This window comes from Salvia hispanica, chromosome 3 (genome assembly GCF_029641045.1).
Source record: "Salvia hispanica isolate PSC_SH4W2 chromosome 3, Shi_PSC_v1, whole genome shotgun sequence".
Classification (NCBI taxonomy): domain Eukaryota; kingdom Viridiplantae; phylum Streptophyta; class Magnoliopsida; order Lamiales; family Lamiaceae; genus Salvia; species Salvia hispanica.
In genome coordinates, this window is record NC_142694.1 from 4213896 (window position 1) to 4239795 (window position 25900).

At 36.3% G+C, this 25900-nt stretch overlaps 4 protein-coding genes across 4 annotated transcripts; all 4 read left to right on the plus strand.

The window, feature by feature from the left end:
- Nucleotides 1-3076: 3076 nt before the first annotated feature.
- LOC125210165 (mogroside I-E synthase-like) lies at nt 3077-6165 on the plus strand. Its single transcript, XM_048109739.2, has 2 exons — nt 3077-3807; nt 5366-6165. The coding sequence occupies exons 1-2, from the start codon at nt 3112-3114 to the stop codon at nt 6098-6100; spliced, it is 1431 nt and encodes a 476-aa protein (XP_047965696.2). The 5' UTR covers nt 3077-3111; the 3' UTR covers nt 6101-6165.
- A 1384-nt stretch (nt 6166-7549) lies between these two features.
- LOC125216527 (mogroside I-E synthase-like) lies at nt 7550-12919 on the plus strand. The gene is made up of 3 exons (XM_089066263.1): nt 7550-8242; nt 9919-10247; nt 12327-12919. Exons 1-3 carry the CDS (start codon nt 7598-7600, stop codon nt 12724-12726), a joined length of 1374 nt encoding a protein of 457 aa, XP_088922389.1. The 5' UTR covers nt 7550-7597; the 3' UTR covers nt 12727-12919.
- Nucleotides 12920-13783: 864 nt separating this feature from the next.
- On the plus strand, nt 13784-15582 carry LOC125210166 (mogroside I-E synthase-like). The gene is made up of 2 exons (XM_089066262.1): nt 13784-14414; nt 14858-15582. Exons 1-2 carry the CDS (start codon nt 14274-14276, stop codon nt 15563-15565), a joined length of 849 nt encoding a protein of 282 aa, XP_088922388.1. The 5' UTR covers nt 13784-14273; the 3' UTR covers nt 15566-15582.
- A 7314-nt stretch (nt 15583-22896) lies between these two features.
- LOC125216279 (putative WRKY transcription factor 17) lies at nt 22897-24356 on the plus strand. Its single transcript, XM_048117952.2, has 3 exons — nt 22897-23679; nt 23762-23887; nt 23993-24356. Exons 1-3 carry the CDS (start codon nt 22994-22996, stop codon nt 24174-24176), a joined length of 996 nt encoding a protein of 331 aa, XP_047973909.1. The 5' UTR covers nt 22897-22993; the 3' UTR covers nt 24177-24356.
- Nucleotides 24357-25900: the final 1544 nt, after the last annotated feature.

Below are 25900 nucleotides of genomic sequence, written 5' to 3' on the forward strand. Positions count from 1 at the left end.
GACATATAAAACTTTAACTCCCACTTATTCAAAGCCATCTACCAACATGCTTAACACCTAAGCTCTCAAAGTGCTTGTTGTGTTTTGCTATATAACGGTTTAGTGAAAGGATCAACTAAATTAGCATCAGTGGGTACTCTTTCTAATTTTATGTCTCCTCTTTCAATTATTTCTCTGATCAGATGATATCTTCAGGGAACATGCTTGTTCCTGTTCGTAGTTCTGGGTTCTTTTGCTTGCGCAACAGCACCAGTGTTGTCACAGTACAAATGTATTGCACTACTGGCACTAAGAACGACACCCAGTTCCTTAACGAACTCTAACAAAGCAACAGCTTCTTTGGCCGCTTCAGATGCAGCAATATACTCAGCTTCGGTGGTGGAATCGGCAGTTGTACCTTGTTTGGAACTATTCCAACTCACTGCTCCACCATTGAGGATAAAAACATATCCAGACTGAGACGCAGTTGTACCACGTCTTGGTTCTACATCCTAAGGACTTAACCTCGTCCTTTTTGGAGGATTAGAACTAGTGGATTCATCCATCATTCTTTCACTAGAAAGATCCTCCTGCCTCTTACAAGGGTAAACATTCTCAAAGAATATATCATTCTTTGACTCTATCGTTGATCCTTCAGCCACGCCAGACACAACTGACTTATGGACTAGGATAAGATATTCACTACTATTAAGTGCATGGCCAATAAAGATGCAATCGACTGTTTTAGGGCCAATAGCAACTTGTTTCGGAGGCGGCACTTCTACCTTTGCTAAACACCCCCACACTTTGAGGTATGAATACGAAGGTTTCTTGCCTTTCCACAACTCATAGGGAGTCACATCCCTACTTTTTAGTGGAATCTTATTCAGGATATAATTTGCCGTTAACACAGCCTCCCCCCACATGTTCTGGGGTAAACCTGAATTAATCAACAGAACATTCATCATCTCTTTCAGTGTTCGATTTTTGCGTTCAGCAACACCATTCGATTGAGGAGAATATGGAGCCATGGTTTGGTGAATTATACCACTTGCATGACAAAACTCTGCAAACAGCGCTACATACTCGCCACCTCTATCACTTCGAACACACTTAATTCGACAATTGAGTTGATTTTCGGCTTCATTTTTGAAGTCTTTAAACGCTTCAATTGCCTCATCTTTACTTCTTAATAAGTAAAGGTAACAATACCTTGTGCAATCATCTATAAATGTGATGAAATACTTTTTACCACTTCTTGTTTGCACAAATTTCAAATCACATACGTCTGTATGGATTAACTCAAGAGGTTTTGTGCTTCGCTCTACCGAATGGAACGGAAGCTTAGTCATTTTGACTTCAACACACACTTCACATCTTTCTTGTGAGTTAAACTTATCGACCTTTAGTAAATTAAGATTTACTAATCTTTTTATAGCATTTAGATTTACAGGTCCCAATCTATTATGTCATAAATCAGAGCTCTCAAGCAAATAAGAGGATGTGTCATCTTCTTTATTGCATATTCCTTTTCCACGGTGAATGACCGTAACATTCAGCTCAAAAAGCCCATTCACTAGGTGGCCTTCACCTATGAATTTTCCATTCTTGGTCAATATAACCTTTTCACACTCAAATTCTAGTGAAAATCCATGATTTACTAGAAGTGAGCCTGACACCAAATTATTTCGGATGTCTGGGACATGCAGCACATCCTTAAGGGTAAGAACTTTTCCAGATCCTAGTTTTAGGAACACATTACCCACACCAACTACCTCAGAAGAGGCTTGGTTTCCCATACATATCAACAAACCATTCATTTGGATTATTACCATGGTCCACGTCGAAGACCATTGCGACCACCTCGTGATCTTTGTTGTTTATAACAACACGTTCAAATAATTTGCACAATATTGTCTCCAACAATAAGTACACAATTATTGAACCATATGTGCATTGGTATATTCAACACCACATGCATCTCAATTATTACTACCAAGTCTAAATTGGTCTGCTTGTTAAATGACAAACGATAAACACAATTCTCAAGAGAATAGCTCTCAAAGAATTAACCACTTCATTGCACATCGACATTGCGATTGTTCGTTTCTTCATTCCAACTTTGGAGCTCATGTTTCCTCCAACTTCGATTGGTATAATCCTGTCTTAGAAGAGTACAATAATTTGTCTTGTGATTGTTAGAAATAATGGGATAAAATTTCCAAGCCATTACAGGCGGTACTCTAACTATTACAATCGAAGGAAGATAATAACAATAAGTGGAATGAAAATTACAACGGAAATAACAAAACAAACCGAACTATATAATTTGTCGTTAACACAGCCTCCCCCCACATGTTCTGGGGTACACCTGAACTAACCAACAAAAAGCATTCTCTCTTCTCTCTAGTTCTCTACATTATAGTAACATTGCATAGCTCGATTCTCGGAACTTCATCAAGTTCGCCGGTGCCTAGCGGGTTTGAGGTGCTTCTACACGCTAGGAGGAAGTCGTTTTATCTTTGGGGACAATACGCCATTCCGTGAGCACTAGCCGGGGCGTAATTTGTCTTGCGGAAAGAGGGCTTCCCTCGACTCGACTTATAGTTCGGTTTGTTTTGTTATTACCGTTGTAATTTTCATTCCACTTATTGTTATTATCTTCCTTCGATTGTAATAGTTAGAGTACCGCCTCTAACGGCTTGGGAATTTTATCCCGTTATTTCTAACAATATGATTTTACTCTAACCATTTACACTAAACTCAAACTTAAAAGAATATTCTCTATATTATGCTCTTTTTACTCACAAAATTTAAAAAACTTTTAGGTTTTGATTTAGTGTAAACCTAATGAAAGATAAGTATTTTTTTTTTCAAAAATCAAAAATAGGATTGATTTTTGAGTACTGTTCGAGCTAAATACCTATCTTATTTTAGGTTTTAGTGTATCCTTGGAGATGGTCTTAGCCTTCTTACTGTAACTTTGTCAAAACATAAATAAAATAAAAATATAAGAACACATATTTTCATAGGTCATTTTTGGTCATATAACTCCAAGATAGATGAGTTATTTATCATAAGTAAAAAAAAAACTGCTCACCAATGTTCTATACATAAGTTTACCAAGTATACATGATCACACCTCAAACCAACCTACACGGCTACACCACCACCAAATCTAAACCCAAAGAAATGGAGAAAAAACAACAGAAACCACACTGCCTAATCCTGCCATATCCACTCCAAGGCCACATAAACCCTATGATCCAATTCTCCAAACGCTTAGCCCACAAAGGCATCACAATCACCTTCGCCGTACCGCAAGGCATCCTCACCTCTTCTGCCGCCGGCAACATCGCCGTCGAGACCATCTCCGACGGCTACGACTCCGCCGCCAACAGAGCCGGCGTCGGCCCGCAGGAGCGTCTGCTCAGCTTCAAAACGGCCGGGACGGAGTCAACGTCCCGACTCATCGAGAAGCTTCGAGAAGGGGGCCGGCCAGTGGACTGCGTCGTCTGCGACGCCTTCATGCCGTGGGGGCTGGCCGTGGCGAAGAGTAAGGGTCTGTTTGGTGCGGCCTTTTTCACGCAGACGAGCTCTGTGAATGTTATCTACTACAATGTGTTTAAAGGGTTGCTCAAAGTTCCGGTTTTGGAGAAGGAGATCGTGCTTCCCGGGCTGCCGCCGTTGGCAGTCTCGGATTTGCCGCCGTTTGTCGTTGAGCCGGAGAAGCATCCGGGCTTGTTGGAGCTGCTGGTGGGTCAGTTTGAAGGTGTGGAGGATTCTCATTTCGTGTTTGTTAACTCGGTTTACGAGCTCGAGGAAGAGGTGCGTTGCTCGTCTTTTGGAATAAGTTATCATGTTTAGTTGTTACTGACTTATTGCCGAGTTTCATTGGGCTAAATTAAATTTTCATTTTACATAAAAAAGCGATATATACATGACATTTATTTGGTTTTGTTGTGGTGAAGAGTTGGACTATTTTGGGGCCTCTATTTTATTTTTAAGATTTCTGCCATTAGAAAATTCAACATCTCATACCACTAATTAATGTGGCTAATCTTCTACTGGGCTGTCCGCACCGTGCGAACGGGATTGGTGATTAGTCACAAAATCTTTTCGTAATTTAAGTTTCAGATTTAAAAAATGTGTTCGTTATTTATTTTGCAATTTGTTCTTTAAAAATCACAAGTGATATTCGTAATGTCAATCCTCTATTTATTTCCTGAAGTATTTCTTAATTTGTTGGCATTAGTATTTTATACTCCATTCTCTTCTCGAGTACATACAGTTGAGATTAATGAAATTTTTTAGGATATTAGTCACTATCAACAAGAATTTTGGCCAAATTTTTGATATTTTCCATAAACTTTAAATTTAGTTTAAATATCACACTATTTTTATTTCTCAATTTAATCCAAATAAAAAAATTTAAGCGAAAATTTATTCTAAGTGGGCAACCGTGAAACATTTATGATAACTTAGACCATTTTTTATGTTTGTGGCTAGCTAGTAGAATAAAAAATCACGTAGAAAGCCACATTAATTTAGTAGTGTTAAGTAGTAGGATTTAAAAAGGCATGTATTCATCGTGGGAAATAACAAATAGAATGTAAAGTTTGTGATATTTTAGATAATTTTAAATTTTATGAAAATTATCATAATTTTGCCAAAGTTCATAATTTTAGAGTTCAATATCACAATTTTTTATTGCAAAGTAGTACTCTCTCCGTCCCACATAAAAGTCACACTTTGACATTTTGGTACGTCCAACAATAAAAGTTACACTTCATTTTTATCATAAATGGTAAGTAAGTCTCACATTCCACTAACTTTCTTCGTGACTCACATTTTATTATAATTAAAACCAATATAAAAAGTGGGTTCATATTCTACTAACTTATCCAACCCACTATTCTTTACATTTCTTAAAACTCGTGCTCACAATGAGAGTGACTCATGTTGTAGGACGGAGGGAGTATTAATTTGACCCTGAATTGCTAATTCCCCTCACGCTCAACCATGGAAAAGAAAGAGAGCACAAATAATTGTAACAAAAAAAAAACGTGGCGATTTGGACAACTCCATAGTCCATATTTAATGCGATTGCTACTTCTAAAGAGTAGTTGGTGTTCATTATTGCTACCTGTATATATCCATATTTCTGCTACTCATGGCCGGTTTATGTCTTTATGACCTGGAAGAGGAGTTGGTATGTGTATTGATCAATAGTTAATTCATCAAAATATTTCTCTGTTTTTTACTTCGCAAAAATTAGTTTTTGTCCATTTCTTGTAAGTTTATCTTCCACTGTTAAAATTATTTGTAGTGAACAGATAGTAGTATATATATTAAGGTAACTTATGTATTTGGTGTCCTATTTCAGGCAAATGATTGGATGAAAAAATCCATATCAGTCAAAACAATTGGACCTACCATACCTTCCTTGTACCTAGACAAAAGATTGCAAGATGACACAAATTATGGTCTTAGTATGTTCAAGCCAGATGACACTTGCATGAAATCGCTACAACAAAGATCACCAAAATCGGTTATCTATGTCTCCTTTGGTAGTATGGCCAAATTGGATAAGCATCAAATGGAGGAATTGGCAACGGCCCTTAAGCTAACCGGAAAACACTTCCTATGGGTGGTCCGATCCTCGGAGGTGTCGAAGCTCCCAGAAAATTTCACGGACGAAGCCTCGGGTAAGGGGCTAATCGTGTCATGGTGCTCGCAGCTTGAGGTACTTGCCCATGAAGCCGTAGGATGCTTTGTGACGCACTGTGGGTGGAACTCAACTCTGGAGGCACTGAGCCTTGGGGTCCCGATGGTGGGGGTTCCGTGGTGGAGTGATCAGGCTACGAATGCAAAGTTTGTTATGGATGTTTGGAAAGTGGGAGTAAAGGCTTGTCCCAATGAAGAAGGTGTTGTTGGGCATGAGGAGTTGGTTAGTTGTGTGAAGCATGTGATGGAGGGAGAGAGAGCTGGAGAGATGAGAGAGAATGCAAGGAAATGGAAGGAATTGGCAAAGAGAGCTGTTGATGAAGGGGGAAGTTCAGATAGAAATATTCAAGAATTTATTTCTACTCTGATGGGTGGAGCCATGTCACAAAAATAATCAGACTCTTGATTATCAATGTATCTTTAACAAATAATTGAAAATTTCATCTATTTTTGGTGATAGATTGATCTTCTGAGTCATTATTAACTTAAACTTAAATGTTGCTCACTCGTATCTCATATGTATAATTATAAATGGGAATTGTTGTAACCAAATAGTACATTAATCTGGATAAAACCCACATCCGAGTTAAACATTCAAAATCAGAATATTCAGGTTAGAGTTGAAAATTTATTTTCCAATAAAATTTCTATCCGATTACTCCATAATCCGAATGGACTGACTCAATTGATATCATCATGCATGTGGATGTCCTAGTTTTATTACAAATTAGCCGTATTATTTATTTATTTGTCACGTTTTAGAAGTCTCCAGTGCACACCCCTACCTCATGCGAGACATGAGAGATTAGTTTAATTAATGTTCAGTAAAGTAGATTTATATACAAGGAATAATTTTTATTAATGAAGTAATTGGGTATAAGTGCATGTCAAACCTGAGTACTGAATTTAATCACTGTTTCTCATAAAGAATTGGCCCATTTTTATTCGAGAAAAATACGTTTAAGTCATTGAGCTTAAAGCAAGAAAACAGTTAAATGGACTTACCTAAATCTTATGAGGCCTTAAATATTTTGACTACCTAAGTCCATATGAACCAAAATATAAGATGGCAAATACAGAATTTGCAAGCCAAAACTAAAGGACGAAAAATAAAATGGTAGAGTTCGAGATGGATGCTAGAACGATAGCACTCGCGGTGACAGGTACACAGAAAGATGAATTTATTTTTGGCGCAGTGGTTGGAAGATTGTGGTTGCTCATACGCTTGCTCAGGCATCGGGTTCTATAGCTGATAACAAGTATTAGTTGGATCGCGTTCCAATTTTTAATCGTGATGTACTTATTTTAGATTTATTTAAATAAAACGTTATGATGTTAAAAAAAATTGGAATTTGCCCAAATTTACAATTTAACTTAATAGTCTATATCTTTCCATGCAGCCCGAATCTATTATTTTCTCGCCATGGTCCACATATTGATACTACAATATAGTGAAATTCTCACTAAGATACGATTACAGTCAAATAGCTCAATACTTCGACAAAATGATAAATTTGTTGTATGTGTTCGTTTTAATAAAAAATTATTGTAACAAAAAATAAATTTACAAATGGATACATTGTTTTAAGTCCTTGTTTAGTAGTAGCCTTGATAAGACCAAGATATATGAATTATAATTACAGATAAAATAAGGTCCATGTTAGACCATCAAAAATCATCTCAAAAATCCAAAGCGAATTAATTAAAAAAAAGTGAGATAAAATATTCTTTATCTGAAAGTCCATCTTAATCCATTATCTTAACATTTGGTCATATCTCCTTCGTCAACTTATCCACTCATAAATCTTGTACTGTTCTATAAATGACTTTACCAATCACTCATACTCGTACTCATGATCACTCACTCATACTGAAATCGAAACCGAAAGAAATGGATCAAAAAAAAGAACAAAAACCACACTGCCTAATCCTGCCATATCCAATCCAAGGCCACATAAACCCTATGATCCAATTCTCCAAACGCTTAGCCCACAAAGGCATCACAATCACCTTCGCCGTACCACAAGGCGTCCTCACCTCCTCCACCGCCGTCGACGACATCGCCGTCGAGACGATCTCCGACGGCTACGACTCCGCAGCCGCCAGAGCCGGCGCCAGCCCTCAGGAGCGTCTACTCAGCTTCAAAACGGCCGGGACGGAGTCAACATCCCGACTCATCGAGAAGCTTCGAGAAGGGGGCCGGCCAGTGGACTGCGTCGTCTGCGACGCCTTCATGCCGTGGGGGCTGGCCGTGGCGAAGAGTAAGGGTCTGTTTGGTGCGGCCTTTTTCACGCAGACGAGCTCTGTGAATGTGATCTACTACAATGTGTTTAAAGGGTTGCTCAAAGTTCCGGTTTCGGAGAAGGAGATCGTGCAGCTTCCCGGGCTGCCGCCGTTGGAGGTCTCAGATCTGCCGTCGTTTGTTGTTGATTCGGAGAAGTATCCGGGCGTGTTGGAGCTGATGGCGGGTCAGTTTGAAGGTGTAAGGGATTCTGGTTTCGTATTCGTTAACTCGGTTTATGAGCTCGAGGAAGAGGTACATTGCTCGTCTTTTTGGAATAAGTTGTCATGTTTGGCTGTTACTGACTTACTGTCGTCGTCGTTAAACTTTCTTGATGTCAAACATAAAGTTACTTTTGGGCAATTTGGTTGGAAAGATAAATAAACAAAACATGATGAAAATTATGGACAAGTAATTACTTTATATATATATGGTTGGATTTTTATTTAAATGAACTACATAAATGGTACCTGATCTTTCACTTTCGCAAGCAAATGGTACCTGATCTTTATTTTATATCGTTTTTGGTACCCAGTGACAAAAATAACCCTAGGTACCAAACATGTGATTTTTTTGTTACGAGGATATTTTTGGAAGTTTCCATTAAATAGTAGAGTACCAAACATGTGATTTTTTTTTTCTTTAGTTTCTTCTTATTTCTTTTTTCTTCATTTTCCTCTTTCATTTTAGTATTTTATCTTCCTTTTTTCTTTCTTTTTTTCCTTAGCTTATGTTTCTTCTTTTTTCTTTTCTCTTCTTTTTCTTCTTTCTTTTTAGTGTTTTGTACATACATCAAATTGTATTTATAATATAAATCAACAACAGAACATCTAATTAAATTACTTTTTTAAAATAATTAAATCTATTAAATATTTTTTGTTGAATTATCTGATACTCATTTTAGGGTTGAAACACCTAAGTAAAAATATTAACTATTAATATCATTATGAATACAATTCACAATTTTAAATTTTTATTAAGACTATATTGATTAGTTATTAATTTAATGTAAATAATAATAATTATTATTATTATATAATATTGTGTGATTCATAATTTAAATAATTATACTATAATTATTTATTAATTATAACTAGTTTTTAGTATTATAATAATAATATTATTATAATAATTAAATATAATTATGACTATAATTATAATTAAGTATATTTGAATGATATTAAAAAATAAATTACTTATTAATTTATAACATCAAAATAATAATATTAATATTGATTAATAATAATAGTATAAAGTGTGAGAAGAATGAGAGAAAATATTATAATATCACTTTTGGTACTTAATTTTGTGTATGCCCAAAATAAAGATCAGGTACCATTTATGTACGAAAGTGAAAAATCAGGCACCATTTACGTAGTTCACTCTTTTTATACTCTTTTTATTATAAGTGATGGTATAGAATTGGACTATTTTGGAGCCTCTAGCAACATCCTTATATGATATACTTTATCTGTTTACTTTACAAGTTATGTTAAGATAAGAATTTTTACATGAATTTTGTAAGTGTTTATTTTGCAAGATGCAATTTTTTATGGGCCCATGAAACAACTTTAAGCCCAAGCTTTTTGCATATAATAATAAAATTGGGCCAAACAACTATAAAAATATTATAATATACTTCAAAGGTAGTAATAAAACTTAACTTTTTATCTTGGCTTGTCATATCTAACTTTCAAAGTAAATAGTAAAGCATGCTTTGAGACTTCCGGCATTAGAAAATTAACATCTCATACTAATGTGGCTAATCTTCTACGGGGTCGTCCGCACCGTGCGAATGGCATTAGTGGAGTATTTCATTGGTACACAAGCAAATATTTCTATTTCTTTTACAAATTAGATTTCGTCCCTTTCTTGTAAGTTTGTATTACATGGTTAAGATTATAATAAGGTAACTTACTTTCCTATTTCAGGCAAATAATTGGATGAAAAAATCAATGTCAGTTAAAACAATTGGTCCAGCCATACCTTCCATGTACCTAGACAAAAGATTGCAACAAGACACAAATTATGGTCTTAGTTTGTTCAAGCCAGATGACACTTGCATGAAATGGCTACAGCAAAGATCACCTAAATCAGTTATCTATGTCTCCTTTGGTAGTATGGCCAAATTGGACAAGCATCAAATGGAGGAATTGGCAACAGCCCTTATGCTAATTGACAAACACTTCCTATGGGTGGTCCGATCCTCGGAGGTGTCGAAGCTCCCGGAAAATTTCGCGGATGAGGCCTCGGGTAAGGGACTAAGAGCACTCCCAATGGAGGTGGCGAATTCTCGGCGATAAATCGCCGATTATCGCCGAATTATCGCCGGCCATTGTGGCGAAGTCGGCGATAATTCGGCGATAATGTTACCGTTGCTTCGCCGAGTGGCGATTTATCGCCGGATTATCGCCGAGCGATCGCCGGCCACTGTGGGCGACGCTCGGCGATAATCGGCGATTTTTAAAATTTTTTTTTTTTTTTTTGGCCGAACGGCTATTTTATCCCACCCCTATAAATATTTCATCCTCTTCCTCCATTCATCACCCACAAACTTCATTCACACAAATTTTCAATCTTTTTTCTCTCCATCTTTATTAAATGAGTTCTGATTCATCGTCTCGTGCTCAGTCCGACGAGGAAATATCACATTCTTCTTCCGAAGAAGAGGTACCTCCCGCTCCCACCGGATGGGATGTAGCGGGTTTCGCCAACAACCCAATCAACAACTATATCTCCCGCTGCATACAAAGCGAGATCGCTCGAATGCAGCAGCCACCCCCCCAACGGCCAATCCGCCGGCGGCGCCGATACATCCCTCGCAACCACACTGGTGCGCACGATCGGCTGTTCGCCGATTATTTCGCGGAGGAACCACGTTATCCGGCAGATGTATTTCGTCGCCGGTTCAGAATGCGCCGCTCCCTCTTCCTGCGCATTGTTAATGCGTTGTCCGCGCGTTACCCCGAGTTCCGGCTCCAGCGAGACGCAGCAGGGAAGCCCGGACTATCGCCCCTACAGAAATGCACTGTTGCCATCCGGCAGTTGGCATATGGAGGGTCCGCCGACATGTTCGATGAGTATCTGCAATGCGGCGAGACGACTGGCAACGAGTGCCTGAAGAATTTCTGTCAGGGCGTGCGAGAGATATTTGGGGAGCACTACCTTCGCTCGCCGGACGCAGCTGACTGCCAGTTCCTACTGGATTGGCACTGGAGGACCCACGGCTTTCCGGGGATGCTCGGCAGCATCGACTGTATGCACTGGCAGTGGAAGAACTGCCCAACCGCGTGGCGAGGCCAGTTTACTACCGGCTACAAAGGTACGCATCCCACCATCATTCTTGAAGCCGTTGCCGACCAACGGCTTTGGATTTGGCATGCTTATTTTGGTATAGCCGGGTCGAACAACGACCTAAATGTTCTCAATTCCTCGCCCCTTTTCAACGAGCGGATCAACGGATTAGGCCCCTCCATCGAATTCACGGCCAATGGCAATGTGCATAACATGGGGTACTACCTGGCTGACGGCATCTATCCGCAATGGCCCGTGTTTCTGAAGACGATCAGATGCCCACTCGGAGATAGAAGAAGGTATTTTGCCCGAGCGCAAGAGTCTGCGCGCAAGGATGTGGAGAGGGCATTTGGGGTGCTCCAATCGCGATTTGCACTGGTAAAGGGTCCGACGCGCTTTTTCTACCAGGGGGATATTGCCGATATCATGTATGCGTGCATCATCATGCATAACATGATCATCGAAGATGAACACGAAGGCGTCCTCGACGTCACCAACGACCCAAGTGTTGCATCATCGAGTCACGGTGTCTCAACCGAGTCCGCCCGCCAGGGTGTACCGCACAACGAACATGAACGGTTCCAGGCGTTCATGGACATACACCAGAAGGAGGCCCATCAAGCACTACAACACGATATCATCGAAGAATTGTGGGCAAATAGAAACCGCGCCCACCGCCCTTGAATTTTTTTTTCTTTGAATTTTTTTTTTGATTTTTTATTTCCATTCGTGTACTTTTTTTTTTTTTAATTTTCTTCGTTGTAATGTGTACCCGTGTTTAATACAACGAACTTTATTACTATTTATTTGATTTATCTTTATAAATTAAATAAGCTAGCTTTATTATATATAAAAATAAAACAATTAAATTAGTGATGATGTAAAAATGAAATGTTGAGTTAGGGAGAAATAAGGGAGAAATAAGGGAGAAACCATTGTAGGGGTTGGCTAAAAACTGGGGATAAAATGTGATGCTGATGTGGCGCTGATGTGGCAGGAGTTAGGGAGAAATAAGGGAGAAATAAGGGAACTCCATTGGGAGTGCTCTAATCTTGTCATGGTGCTCGCAGCTTGAGGTACTTGCCCATGAAGCCGTAGGATGCTTTGTAACGCACTGTGGGTGGAACTCGACTCTGGAGGCACTGAGCCTCGGGGTCCCGATGGTGGGGGTCCCGTGGTGGAGTGATCAGGCTACGAATGCCAAGTTTGTGATGGATGTTTGGAAGATGGGAGTGAGGGCTTGTCCTAATGAAGAAGGTGTTGTTGGGCATGAGGAGTTGGTTAGTTGTGTGAAGCATGTGATGGAGGGAGAGAGAGCGGAAGAGATTAGAGAGAATGCAATGAAATGGAAGGAGTTGGCAAAGGGAGCTGTTGATGAAGGGAGAAGTTCGGATAGAAATGTTGAAGAATTTATTTCTACTCTGATGGGTGGGCAAGTATCATAAAGTAATCAAATTCTTGATTAATATATCTTCAATAAACGGGACATATACTCGAATGGTTCAGTGTTACTCGTTCTCTTTGTATTAGGGGGATCTTTGTTTTTGTGTGTTGTTACTGCTTTTGCTTTTAAGTGTTTTTGATGTGGCTATTATTCGCCGCTTAAATAATAATCGGAATGATGTTTGTCTCTTTTTACTTGGTTCTCGGACGTTTTTATCATTTTTCTGCTCTGGTGGTAGTTTATTGTTTATTTCTATAATCTATTTTGATATTTTTATCCTATTTTTGGATTTCAAGTTGTCTAGTTATGTACATATGGTTGAAAATCTCGTTTGATTACTCTATCAAATGAACAAGATTGTACTCCATAAGCCACATTGTGAAAATCTTCAACACAGAAGCCATATTGTACTCACTATATTCAACAAAGTATTTAAACACTTAATTTTGAAAATCTTAAAGTGGATGTACATGAAACTACAATTAAATTATTAAAAGCACGAAAATCCAACTTATTTAATTTCCAATAACAACATTTTGTATTTCAATTTGTCTCATATCAGTGCTTCATGTTCTATTATTTTATTTTAATCATCTTTTTATTATAAAACTAGTATATTATTATAAAAAGTAAATATGTATTCTACTAACTTTTCTACTCATTTTTATTTATATTTTTTAAAATTTCGTGCCAAGTCGAATGATTATTCTTTTTTATAAGACATATATAGGTGTATACTGATTTTACTTCACATTTTCAAGGCAGAATGACTCAATTTTAAAATTTTCAGTCCCGAATTGTGTCGTGCACGTATGCATGAATATAATCAGCCACCCTCGACCCCTAAATGGTACTACTACATCCTAATTAAATCACACACTAATTGTGATGAATATATTCCAATTTCAAATTGAGAAGCATTTCGTTAACTCCCAATTAATCAACCATTCATTAATAATTGCGGCCATTGCTACCCAATATATACACACACACGCCCACAACAACAAACCAAAAAAAAAAAAAAAAAATCAACACCATAAAAAATGGAGAACAAAAAAACCCCATTGCTTAGTGTTGCCATATCCCGTCCAAGGCCACATAAACCCCATGCTCCAATTCTCCAAACGCCTACTCCGCCAAAGCGTCGCCATCACCTTCGTCATCCCCAAAAACTTATCCAAAACACTCCTTCCCTCACCGTCGCAACATTCCGTCTCCGTCACAACCATTTCCGGCGGATTCGACGACGCCCCGTCGCCCCACGCTTGCGACGAGGCCTACATTGCCCGGTGTTCGGAATTCGGGCCGCGGAATCTCAGAGAACTCATGCGGGTGTTGGCGGGTTCGGGTCGACCCGTGGTCTGCCTCGTCTAAGACCCGTTTCTGCGGTGGGCCCTTCCGGTGGCGAAGGAGGCCGGCGCGTCTGCCGCGGCGTTTTTCACGCAGTCGTGCGCCGTTAGTTGTGTGTATCGCCACGTGTATAGTGGGGATTTGAGGGTGCCGCTGACGGTGTCGGGGGAGGAGATTCGGATTCCCGGGCTACCGTTGATGCGGCCGGACGACATGCCGTCGTTTGTGGGTGGCTACGGAAGCTATCCGCACCTTTTTGATTTGCTTGTTAATCAGTTTATCAGTGTCGAGAAGGCGGACCGGCTTTTTTTCAACACTTTCTACGAACTCGAAAAAGAGGTATGTTAGATTTTACCGCGCGATAGAAATATACTATCATAGTATTTATTAAAGTGCACCTGATACTTTCAAAAACTTGATGCAAATAAACGAATTTTTGTTCTACGTTTTCGGGCTATATATCCGCGTTTAACTCTAGTCATTGAATAAATAAAATTTTGACAAATAACTAATTGATTTTTTCTTTCAGTTATTATTTTTACCGTCCTGGCCTATTAATAACCAAACGGATTTTTCCAATGTATAAAATAAAAATTCCAATGGCTTTGGCTACTATAACCTTCCCGACCACGATTTTTTGGTATTTTACTGATACGTGAAATGTAAATTGTACTGTCACATTGTCCTAGCATACATTTTTTTTGACCCACTATCAAATATTTTGTTATATTTGAATGATTTATGTTATTATGACTAATATAGGGCTTGGTAAGGTGTTTTAGGTGATTGATTATATGGCAAGGAGTATGCGAGTGAAGGCGATCGGGCCAACTATACCTTCCATGTACTTAGACAAGCAGATGTCGGACGACAGAGAATACGGGCTCAACATGTACAAGCCGATGGCCGGAGCTTGCTCAGAGTGGTTGAACCGACAACAGCCAGCATCAGTCATATATGTGTCATTCGGAAGTTTGGCGGAGCTAGATGACAGGCAAATGGAGGAACTGGCACTGGGTTTAAAATTGACCAATATGCACTTTTTGTGGGTCGTTAGGGCGCCTGGGCAATCCATGATTCCGGAAGGTTTCGTGGAGGAGACGTCTGATAGAGGCCTGATTGTGTCATGGTGCACACAGTTGGACGTTCTGTCGCATGAAGCAATATGTTGCTTTGTGACGCACTGTGGATGGAACTCGATTCTGGAGGCGCTAAGCTTAGGAGTCCCCATGGTGGGGATTCCGCAATGGAGTGATCAGACTACAAATTCAAAATTTGTGGCGGATGTATGGAAGATGGGAATTAGGGCGAGGGCGGACGAGATTGGTCTAGTTGGTGGAGAGACGATTTCTAATTGCATACGGGAGGTTTTGGAGGGAGATGAGATGAGGGAAAATGCTATCAAGTGGAAAGAGTGGGCAAAAGAAGCTATGTCGGAAAGTGGAAGTTCTGATTTGAACATACTAGAGATTGTATGCAGCATGCACTAGTTAACAACTCCAAGCCCCAAATAAAATTTGCTAAAATGATACTCCGTAGATTGGAAGAACTCTACTACACATGATATCAATAAAATACTAGCATAAGAAAATAAATAAGTAAAAAGTGAATAAAGTAAATATAAAATAAAAATAAAATAATTTAGTATTAGATGTATTTGGAAATATTAGAACTCTAATAAATGCTTATTAAATTTCTACTACTATAAGCCCATGACAAACTAGGGCCAAGCCCATGCATTGTTCTAAGATGGATCTGGGCCAATCTTTTAAGAAAATATATAGGTTTCATTCGACCCAATTGGAAAATCTAATTAGAGCATGGATTTTTTTTTTTTTAGGATACAAACGAATAATTATTTTAAACGGAATAGATCGCAAATAAATATGTATGGAAGTATGGAACAAAAATGAAGAGGTTGAAATAAGAACCCTACTTAACGTGAGAATGTGTAAATTATTTTAGTTTTTATATGAATATATACATCTGATCTTGTTGATTGATGAGTATAATCATGAGTTTAAATCTCAAAAAAAAGCATTTTTTTTTATATATTTTTAGAATAATTGAATTAATAGTGAATGCAGAAACTTTAAATCGTCAATAATAGAAACACACGATATAAAAAAGCAATTAGTTTCACAAATAAAAATTATAGATTCTAAATATCAGAGGGAATCTGAACCATGTGGTTTCCATTAAAATAAGACAAAATATAGTCTTAGGAAACTCACACTCAGTTTCCTTTGAAACTCAATAATTTCCTTTCTGTACAAAATTGGTCACTTTCAAGTGTCCTTCACATTTGAATTATGGCCAAACAAGATCATTTCCAACCACTATATCAATGTTTGACTATTTAATATCCAAACCAAAAAAAGAAAAAATTCAACTACCTCTCTAAGTTTTTATTTATATCAATTGAACAGATCCTCCCACCACCCACTTCATCTTCGCACCCATTAAAAATAGAACATTCAAAATATATTGTCAACTTGCAAATCTTCAAATGCAAGTTCACTTTTTTTGTCTTCCATATGTTTCTTTTGTTAAAGGGATTTTAATAAATTATTGATTAAAACCATAATATTAATTGACATAGAGAGTTGACTATGTGGAATATCGCAAATGGCCGCCTGCATGCTTAATTTGTTTATTGACAAGTTGGAAAAATTGATTTTTCTATTTGAATTTTGATTAACCTTTTCTTCCCTAAATATTCATCAATTATCTGTCTGCTTTTTAGTCATTTGAATTTCTATGAACAAATCATGCTCTCTCAGTCAATCTAAGTCACCTGATGAATGCTAATTACTAGTATTTATTTTAGTTTGATTTTGGAATTACAAATTGAAAAGTTATAATTGTGGATCATTGATGTTATATTTGATATTGCACACAATAAATTAGTTTTTTTTTACAGTATTAATTATCTTACATATTTAATTATGAGCATCTACAGTAAGGCGGACTAACCAATAGCCTAGCACTAGGACTAACCAAAAACAGTTCTTGCCACGTTACTAGGACTAACCACAGTCTGCCATATCATTGGGACTAACCAATAGGCTAGCACTAGGACTAGCTGAGACGCACTAGCCAATAAAACAAATTAAAAAATACGATTAATCCATTTTAATTGTTGGTGTGTATCAAATATTAAAAAAATGAAGTAAAATGAGTCGTAAATATTGAGTATAAATTAAAAAAAATTAAAAAAAATCGGTTAGTCTGTCCTCTGTTAGCGCAATAGCGGACTAAAAGTATGACTAACGGTAAGGGCGTGGATGAGCGCTCGTTCTATTTCGGGACGTCCGTCGCGTTAGCCCTTTGTTGTGGACGGACATCCCCACGCCCTAACCGCTAGTCCTACCTTTAGTCCACTATTATGGATGCCCTAACCGCTAGTCCTACTTTTAGTCCACTATTATGGATGCTCTAACCATATTGTTTTTATCTTGATCATTTACTACCACTCAGATATTTAACCGTAAATTCAATACTATATAAACCATGAGAATGCTAAAGATATTTATTCGACACTATTGTGATTTGTGAAATGTTTTTTGTTTTATGTATTGTCGTCAGCAAAATAATTATATTTGTAAAAATGGAGTTGGACAAAAAATTCATAAGCATTTCAAACGTTAGTATAGTTGTTAGAGGTTGAACAACGTCAATACTTTTTTGGGGGTCAATTTAAAATTATAAAATTCGTGACATAAGTATTTATAATTATTAAGGTACGATGTCTTGACATCAAGCATCATCGTTTTATCTTTTCAAGTGGGATTATATTTATAGTACGAAATAATGTTATGATAAAAAGTTTGATTTTTTTTCGTGATGACTAATTAAAATTGTTGCAAATTCAAGCTTTAGAATAATTCACTTAATGCATTATATATGTACACTCACTACGGACAAGGTACTATATTAGGTACTTTGTACTAAGTCATTGGACATATTTCCATTGTCATTTGATCGAAAAATAACATTAAACAAAGTACTTATATTTAATCTATAATGCTAAACCACGCATGAGATTCCCATCTCCACTAGCATTAGTTGTAATTGACATCATTAAGAAATATAAATATAAAATTATTGGATGCCATTGTCCTAGGTCAACGAGCTCTGTTTGCTTTTAAATGGCCTATAAAAATGAAGGATTAAAATGGTCAAAAGTGTGGCACTTGATTACTTTGAAAATAATTTGGGTATAAACTATACTATATGAATATATGACGAGAAATTCTTTTAGAAAAGTAAAGCGTGTAGTTCACTTTAACGTTGGATACCAGTTGTCTCAATTAATTAAACTATTGCATTAGTTTAATTTTGGGGTTTTGAATTCATTGAATTATTTTCCACAACAAGTCTTCTAGAAATTTTTACTGAATCCCTAATTTGTGGAATTCGTTGCATGTATTTTTATGCCATTGAATTTATTATCTGGTCCATTCAATATTTTTGAGCCAACACATACCAATCGTTTTTTAGCTGTTTGATTAATGATGCTTAATGTCAACATATTTGACTATTGATTCATTTGGGTTGACTGATAAATATATGATCGAAAACAATTTCATAATAACACTACCATGCTTTTCGGGAATCCATAAATAATGCTATGTTGCTAGACGGTCTTGGATTTTAATTCAACGAGACTTTATATAGTAGTACTATCATTTAAATATTTAATCTATATTTTTTTTAAAAAAAATATAGAACATTGAATTTTATTCTTGATTTATATAAAGCATTAATTATGTAAAATTTCATCAATAATCTAAATCACTCAAAAATATATTTTCTAGACTCTTGTTAATGTTTTTCTTCTAGGTCCGTTTCTTACCTTAACAAAGTAGAGTAGTATTTTTTATATAAGAAACTAAGTGCTAACTTATTATTATCGACGAAAAGGATTTTAATACAAACAAGATTTTTTGCGTTTAAGATATACTAGTAATTCATTATACAATCAATGACAGATTCCGATATAGTTGAGGTTGATCGATCTCATTTACTAACTTGCTATCTACGATGTTCGAAAAACTTATTAACATACATAAACAATTTCATTATTTTTCTAGAGAGACAAACAGAAGCAATTTCGCACAACATAGTATTACAAACTACTCCTAACAAGTTCTACATACATAATAGAATGAAAAAATAGATGAACCCTCGATAAAAATAATAGTCATACCTAATAAAACATTGACTTGTCACAATATTCAAAACCACAAACGCAAAGTGGAATGCACGTGGCAACAATCCACAGGTATTATGAAATTGATATTTTCAAGAATAAACGAAATCGTAGTCAACCCCTGGGAGATCATCTTAGCCGTTGATGCTACCTCGGTTAATCCGACGGCTGATACACAACTATGGGTTGGTCAACCATTTCCCATGTGATTTGCTCAAATTTCTAGTCAGCCTTTTTTAATGCTAATTATTTTATTAGTAGCCAATATATCGCGATTGCGATGCCTTTTGTCAATATCGTCGTTGAAAATAGATTAAATTGCATTTAAATAGCTTCAATGTTCCCCATTTCTTTTCAACCCCACAACTTATCAAATTTACATAATTGACCCACTTTGCTATTGCAATTCAATTCAAAGTTCTACACTTTTACTAACTGCGTAGTCAAAAGGCCACCGCTTTGAAAATGATGAAATTTGTTGGAGACCAAACAGTCCATTTCAAATTTACAGTTAAACTAATACTCCTATGTTGAAGTGATTAATTATTATAAATCTGTCTAAAGTGAATATGGATAATTTTGAGTTTGAGTTAGTTTCTTATTTTGATATTGATCATGCTAGCATAGTTATGTGCGTGTAGCATATGTACTACCTTGGTCAAATGAAATCTTAATGGTATATTTTCGGTTCGTTACGTCCGTAAGTATATATGAACATTCAATCATAATTTTTTTTAAGAAATATTAAAAAGTTAGGATGAGATATTGTATGCAATGTACATTATGTTAATATCTTATACGAGTACCATTTGTTATTTGCTACTTCACATTAGTAGCGTATTGAGCAATTAAAAATAAGCTACAATTACTTTATAAAGCGTCCACGTTATATGTGTGTATTTTTCTTTTTCTGAATAAAAATCAAAACTACATACTATGTACCCACACATTACTCATTGTTTATTATAAGATCGCCCACGTTCACAACTTTAACCCATCATTCTCACCGCTTAACATGACATTTTTTCCACTATAAAGTAATTACTCAATATTTTTATTATAATTCATGTCATTTTCGATGACGCACACTTTTGGTGAACGGATGAAATAAACTTTTTCCTTACATACTATGGATGGTTGCGCTAATAGATAAACATACACAAATTGTGGTTTTGCACATAGAGTATAATTTCAATAGCAAATACGGAGTATACAAACTTTCAATTTTTCTCATTTTAAATGATAAATATTTATAGCAATATTTAACCTGGTATAAGTACCAAAATGCCTACATGTCCAACAATGTATCAGTCAGTCACAAAGTAACATCGAGTATGATAGCTATATGTGCATTTCAACCTCGACCTCAAACTTAAATCTCGCCAAAAAAATTGTAGTACGAAAATTGACAAAATTGAAAGTTTGTGCACATATATGCAAAATTTTAATATTATATTCAAAATTAGAATGGTGCAAAAATTTGCATGGTTTGGCACACTTATTCATTTAACCATTTTTTATGTTAAATTTGCAACGGCAGAATAACTAGGGAAATTTTTTTTTTGCATAGTTCACTAAGTAACATCGACTATTTAATCCATATATGTATTTCAACCTCGACTTCAAACTTAAATCTCACCAAAAAAAATTATCGTATGACAATTGACAAAATTGAAAGTTTGTGTACATATATGCAAAATTTTAAAATTATGTTCGGAATTAGAATGGTGCAAAAAATTGCATAGTTTGGCACACTTGTTCATTTTTTTAATCATTTTTATGTTAAATTTGCAATTTTATGTTAAGCGGAGATAGAATAAAATAGATATAAAAATAATTCTATTTTAGCAATGAATCATCTTTATTTAAACAATTCAAATAGAGAAAGTGAGTTATTTTCTTGTGACATAAGGAATACTTTTTATGTTAAAAATCAGTATTAGACATCTCAAGAACAAAATCACCAATAGCATAAGTTAACGCCCATACACACAAACATTTAATTTCAAATTATTTATATTAACATTATATTAACACCAAAATCACCAATAGCATAAGTTAACGGCCATACACATAAACATTTAATTTCAAATTATTTATATTAACATTATATTAACACCATTTTTTATATTCGTGTACTTGATTAGATTATAATACTTACATCAAATATTCAGGCATCCAAAAAAATATTTGGGTCGAATATCAAGGGGGGCAAATTGAAGACTGGGTTCTCGTCGGTAACTTATACCCCTTCTTTTTCCCATAATGTGTCCCGTTTTAGCATGTTGTGGGTTAAGAACAATGAATAATAAAAGTTAATGTGAGTGTGAATCAAAATTTATGTACCTTTTTTATAATAAATAAATAAAAATAAGTTGGTAGATACGAAATTTATTTATTAAAAAATAAATAAGATGAGACTTTTAATAGAATACCATCCCAAAATAAAAAAGTAAAACATAAAATATTTTTGAAAATTATATATACACACTACATAATAATCATACAAATTTATGTAAATTTACTAAAGATTCTCGATGTCAAGTAAGTCATATCTTATACGTCTAATGATGTTTCTGAAAGCTGTATCGCGTAAAGACGATACATATCTATATATGCTTTAATAAGAAAAAGTTATTTTGTATTTATCAATACCATATCTTTATACAATTTCTTCTGTAATGCACTTTTATAAAGGACTCGTTTGATAAGAAAGATGAGTTATAAGAAGATTTGAACATTAAGATAAGAAATGCGAGCTTCGTGTTAAGATAGCTCATATGAGAATTTTTTTATTATTGTTTGGTAGATAAAAAATGAGATAGAAATGCTATCCGGCTTACATGATAGGCTAGTTATGATACCAAACGCTTGAAAATAGTCATATAAATATCTATGTTTACTTAACTTATTAAACAGGTCTTAATTATATAGAAATTTCAGTCTGTTAACATATTAACCTAGCTTATAATTACACATTTGTGATGAAAAATAAAATTTATGTGAATCTCGTTATTCTAATAGTAATGCTATGAACAATAAAATAGATATGCGTGTCTTATGATTAGCCAGCAACCAAATAAAAAGAAATAAATTGGATTAATTACTCTCTAACAGCTAAATCCTAATTAAGATTATCTCCCCCATAATTAATTAATTAATCACAGCCTACGTCATAAACCCCATCCCTACTTCGTCTTGTTCTCACCAACTCTCTCTCTTCACGAGAAATCCAATCATTGCCATCTTTGAGAAATCGCAACCCTACCCCAGAGAATCTCATATTATCAAACCAACCCCAAACGCGCTACTCTCAAAATCGCTTTATGGAGCTGTACACTATGGATTAGAGGTTGTACAATATAGTGGAGGGCTCAAAACTGGACTGGCAGCAGCAATTCCTAGATTTTCCGTCATTGGGCCCCACAGCCCTTCCCCACTTTTAAACAGAAAATAGGCCAGTAATTTGTCTTTTATCCCTACCACATTGAAGTTTTCAATCACACAATCTCCACCGTTGGATCAAAATCAGAGATTTTGACCTAGACCGGATGACCGGCTGGCCCGGTCACGTCTTCCTCTCATATATTTCCCCCTTCCTTGCTCACAATTCACATCTCCTTCATTCTCTCATCCTGATGAAGCTGGATTGAAATTCGATTTTCTTCGGAGTTTTGTTTTAGATTTTCGTAGAGAGTGTTCAATGGCAGTGGAATTGCTCGGATACACGAACCTCAACGAGCAGATGGCGATTCAGGAAGCGGCATCGGCAGGTTTGAAGTCTATGGAGCATTTGATTCGAACAGTTTCTCACCAGCAGAATCAGATGCATCACCAGCAGCTTGACTGCCGAGAAATCACCGATTTCACCGTTTCAAAGTTTAAGAAGGTAATCACGATTCTCAACCGGACCGGCCACGCCAGGTTCCGCCGCGCGCCGATTCAGCCGCAGCCTCAGATTCAGCCGTCGCCGCCGGCTCCTGTCCAGCGTCAGTACCTGCCTTCTCCACCGGCTCAACCTCTGAGCCTGTTCTCCCTGTCTCCGGCGCCGCCCGCGCCTCCACCGCCAGCGGCGTCTCAGCCGTTGACGCTTGATTTCACGAAGCCTAGCGCTCCTTCGGCGAAGGAAGGCGGTGAAGTGACCGGAAAGGACGTGCTCAGTCTCTCAGCGGCAGTGTCGACCTCGGGAAACTCGTCGTCTACGTTTTTGTCTTCGATTACCGGCGAAGGCAGCGTCTCAAACGGAAAAGGTATGTTTCTGACGCCGGCTGCTCCACCGATCTCCGCCTCCAAACCACCGCTCTCCGGAAAGAGATGCCGTGAGCATAACCACTCCGATAACATTTCCGGCAAAACATCTGGTTCTAGCCGATGCCACTGCAAAAAGAGGTGTGTGCGCGATTTTTCTATTCTTCGTGTTACTTCTGCAAATCGATCTTATTATCTAAACAAAATTTATGCAAATTCGCAGGAAATCCAAGGTGAAACGAGTAATTAGAGTTCCTGCAGTTAGCTCAAAAGTTGCAGACATCCCTTCGGATGAGTACTCATGGAGAAAGTACGGGCAGAAGCCGATCAAGGGCTCTCCATACCCAAGGTACAACCCTGCACCATCTCCAAACTCCAATCACTCTCCAATTGAACATTTCCACAAATCTACGAATCAAATTTGCTAACGATTCAATTCTTCTATGAATATCAGGGGTTACTACAAATGCAGTACAGTGAGGGGATGCCCGGCGAGAAAGCATGTGGAGAGGGCAACCGATGATCCATCGATGCTGGTGGTGACGTACGAGGGGGAGCACCGGCACACGCAAGGCGCGATGCAGGAGATCTCCGCCGCTGGTGCGCCTGCGCAGTTGGTGGTGTTTGAGTCGCAGTGAAAAAAAAGCTGAAAAAGAGGGACTCTTTTTGTAATTTCGAGAGAGTTGGGGGGCTGATGAGAAAAAAGAGAGTAGTTTGTTGTAAATTTGGTAGTAGGAGTAGTGGCGGTAGAGGACAGAATCAGCAAAAGGAAAAAAAATGTTTAATTTTGGTTGAAATGGATTAAATTTTTTATTGGATTTGATTTTGGTTATTCTCCTTTTTTTTAATTCTACTGTATTGTTGCTTAGGATACTTGTGTTTGAGATTCGCAAAGAAAAGTTAATCGATCGAGGAAACGAATAAGGAATTAAAAAAATGAGACCTTTGCAGAAAGTCAAAAAGATTGAGAGATTTGAAAAAAGTGTCGGAATATGGAAACAGCTGCACATCACGATATGGGTTGGAGTGATGAGTTGCTTTCTTTGACCGGCATCATATAAAAACACATATAGAGCCACACAATTTAATACAATTTCAGAGTAATAATCATCTATGCATACTTCCTCCTAGCATTAAAATTATAAATGAAATTTTTTATTTTTTGAATTGTTTTATTAAAAATGGAATTTTTTTAAGTGTACTTCCATCTCTATTTTTTTAATTTTTCTTACTTTAATTTTTCTTCATTGTATCATAAAACTACAATTATATCATAAAACTACATTTTGTCGTAAAAAGTACTCTTCTCTGTCTAAAAAAATAGTCCCACTAATAAAGAAATAAGAAAATGTAGGTAAAGGTATGTGAGAGATAACTTTCTAATTTTAGAAATGAGAATATTTTTGTTGATATACCAAAATAATAAGATGAGACTATTTTTTATAGAGAGTAAATATTTTTGAATGCCAGTGATATTAATAGATAATTGGTAAAGTATGGTAAAAGATAGAAAAAGAAGTTTTTAAATATTATTAATCGAGAATGAGGTTCATACATTTCATTAGCAATAAAAAATTATTAAAAATATAAGTGAAATAGTTTTATACTATAACTAATCAAGATTGAAAGAATGCATATTTTTATGACAGTGAAATATTGAATAAAATTACTTTATTGTTTTTGAGTCGATTAATTAAATCAAGTTGTCATACTATGATTTAAGGTTTGTAATTGAAGTTGGGGTCATAATTTGAGGGAGAATGAAGATGATGACAGAGTTTTGGTCGGTTTTTAGATTAAGTTTGAGATATAGCCGGATATTATAATCCTACGATGAGATAATAGGATTTCAAGATAAGAATAACTGATGGGAATAGATAAAAAAATTTAGTATCTTATCAAAAGATACAATTAAATAAACTTTTTTTAGTATGCTGGTTGGTTGTAATTAAGATTTAAATTCAGGTAAAAAGATATTAATTCCCTTATAAAGAATTTGCCATAGTATGACTATATGTCACTCAATGCTGACTTTGGAGTAACACAATCAATGAAGAATTTCTCATATTATTCACGCCTTTCATTTTTGGCAAGTAATTAAAGCTGAACCCCACAAATATAAAGAGCAGTTGAATCACAACTAGGTTTGTGGTGTAAATCAAATTCAAACCTATGAACCACTTCACAACTACCCATTTAATGAGAAAGAATGACAAAAATGTTGAGAATAAATTAAGACAGATTAGTCCTCTTTTATTTCCCATTTTATTCCCGATTTTGTTTTCATAATTTACGCAGTATTATATTGTCAAGTGTTTGTGCGCACAACTGTGATAATTGACCTCAAATTATCATACTCTAA

Coding starts and splice junctions, on each gene's coding strand:
- LOC125216279 (XM_048117952.2), top strand. CDS start 22,994: ATGGCAGTGGAATTGCTCGGATACACGAACCTCAACGAGCAGATGGCG. Junction 23,680..23,761: donor CGATGCCACTGCAAAAAGAG/GTGTGTGCGCGA, acceptor GCAAATTCGCAG/GAAATCCAAGGTGAAACGAG. Junction 23,888..23,992: donor AAGGGCTCTCCATACCCAAG/GTACAACCCTGC, acceptor TATGAATATCAG/GGGTTACTACAAATGCAGTA.
- LOC125210165 (XM_048109739.2), top strand. CDS start 3,112: ATGATCACACCTCAAACCAACCTACACGGCTACACCACCACCAAATCT. Junction 3,808..5,365: donor TTTACGAGCTCGAGGAAGAG/GTGCGTTGCTCG, acceptor GTCCTATTTCAG/GCAAATGATTGGATGAAAAA.
- LOC125210166 (XM_089066262.1), top strand. CDS start 14,274: ATGCGGCCGGACGACATGCCGTCGTTTGTGGGTGGCTACGGAAGCTAT. Junction 14,415..14,857: donor TCTACGAACTCGAAAAAGAG/GTATGTTAGATT, acceptor AAGGTGTTTTAG/GTGATTGATTATATGGCAAG.
- LOC125216527 (XM_089066263.1), top strand. CDS start 7,598: ATGGATCAAAAAAAAGAACAAAAACCACACTGCCTAATCCTGCCATAT. Junction 8,243..9,918: donor TTTATGAGCTCGAGGAAGAG/GTACATTGCTCG, acceptor TTCCTATTTCAG/GCAAATAATTGGATGAAAAA. Junction 10,248..12,326: donor GATGAGGCCTCGGGTAAGGG/ACTAAGAGCACT, acceptor CATTGGGAGTGC/TCTAATCTTGTCATGGTGCT.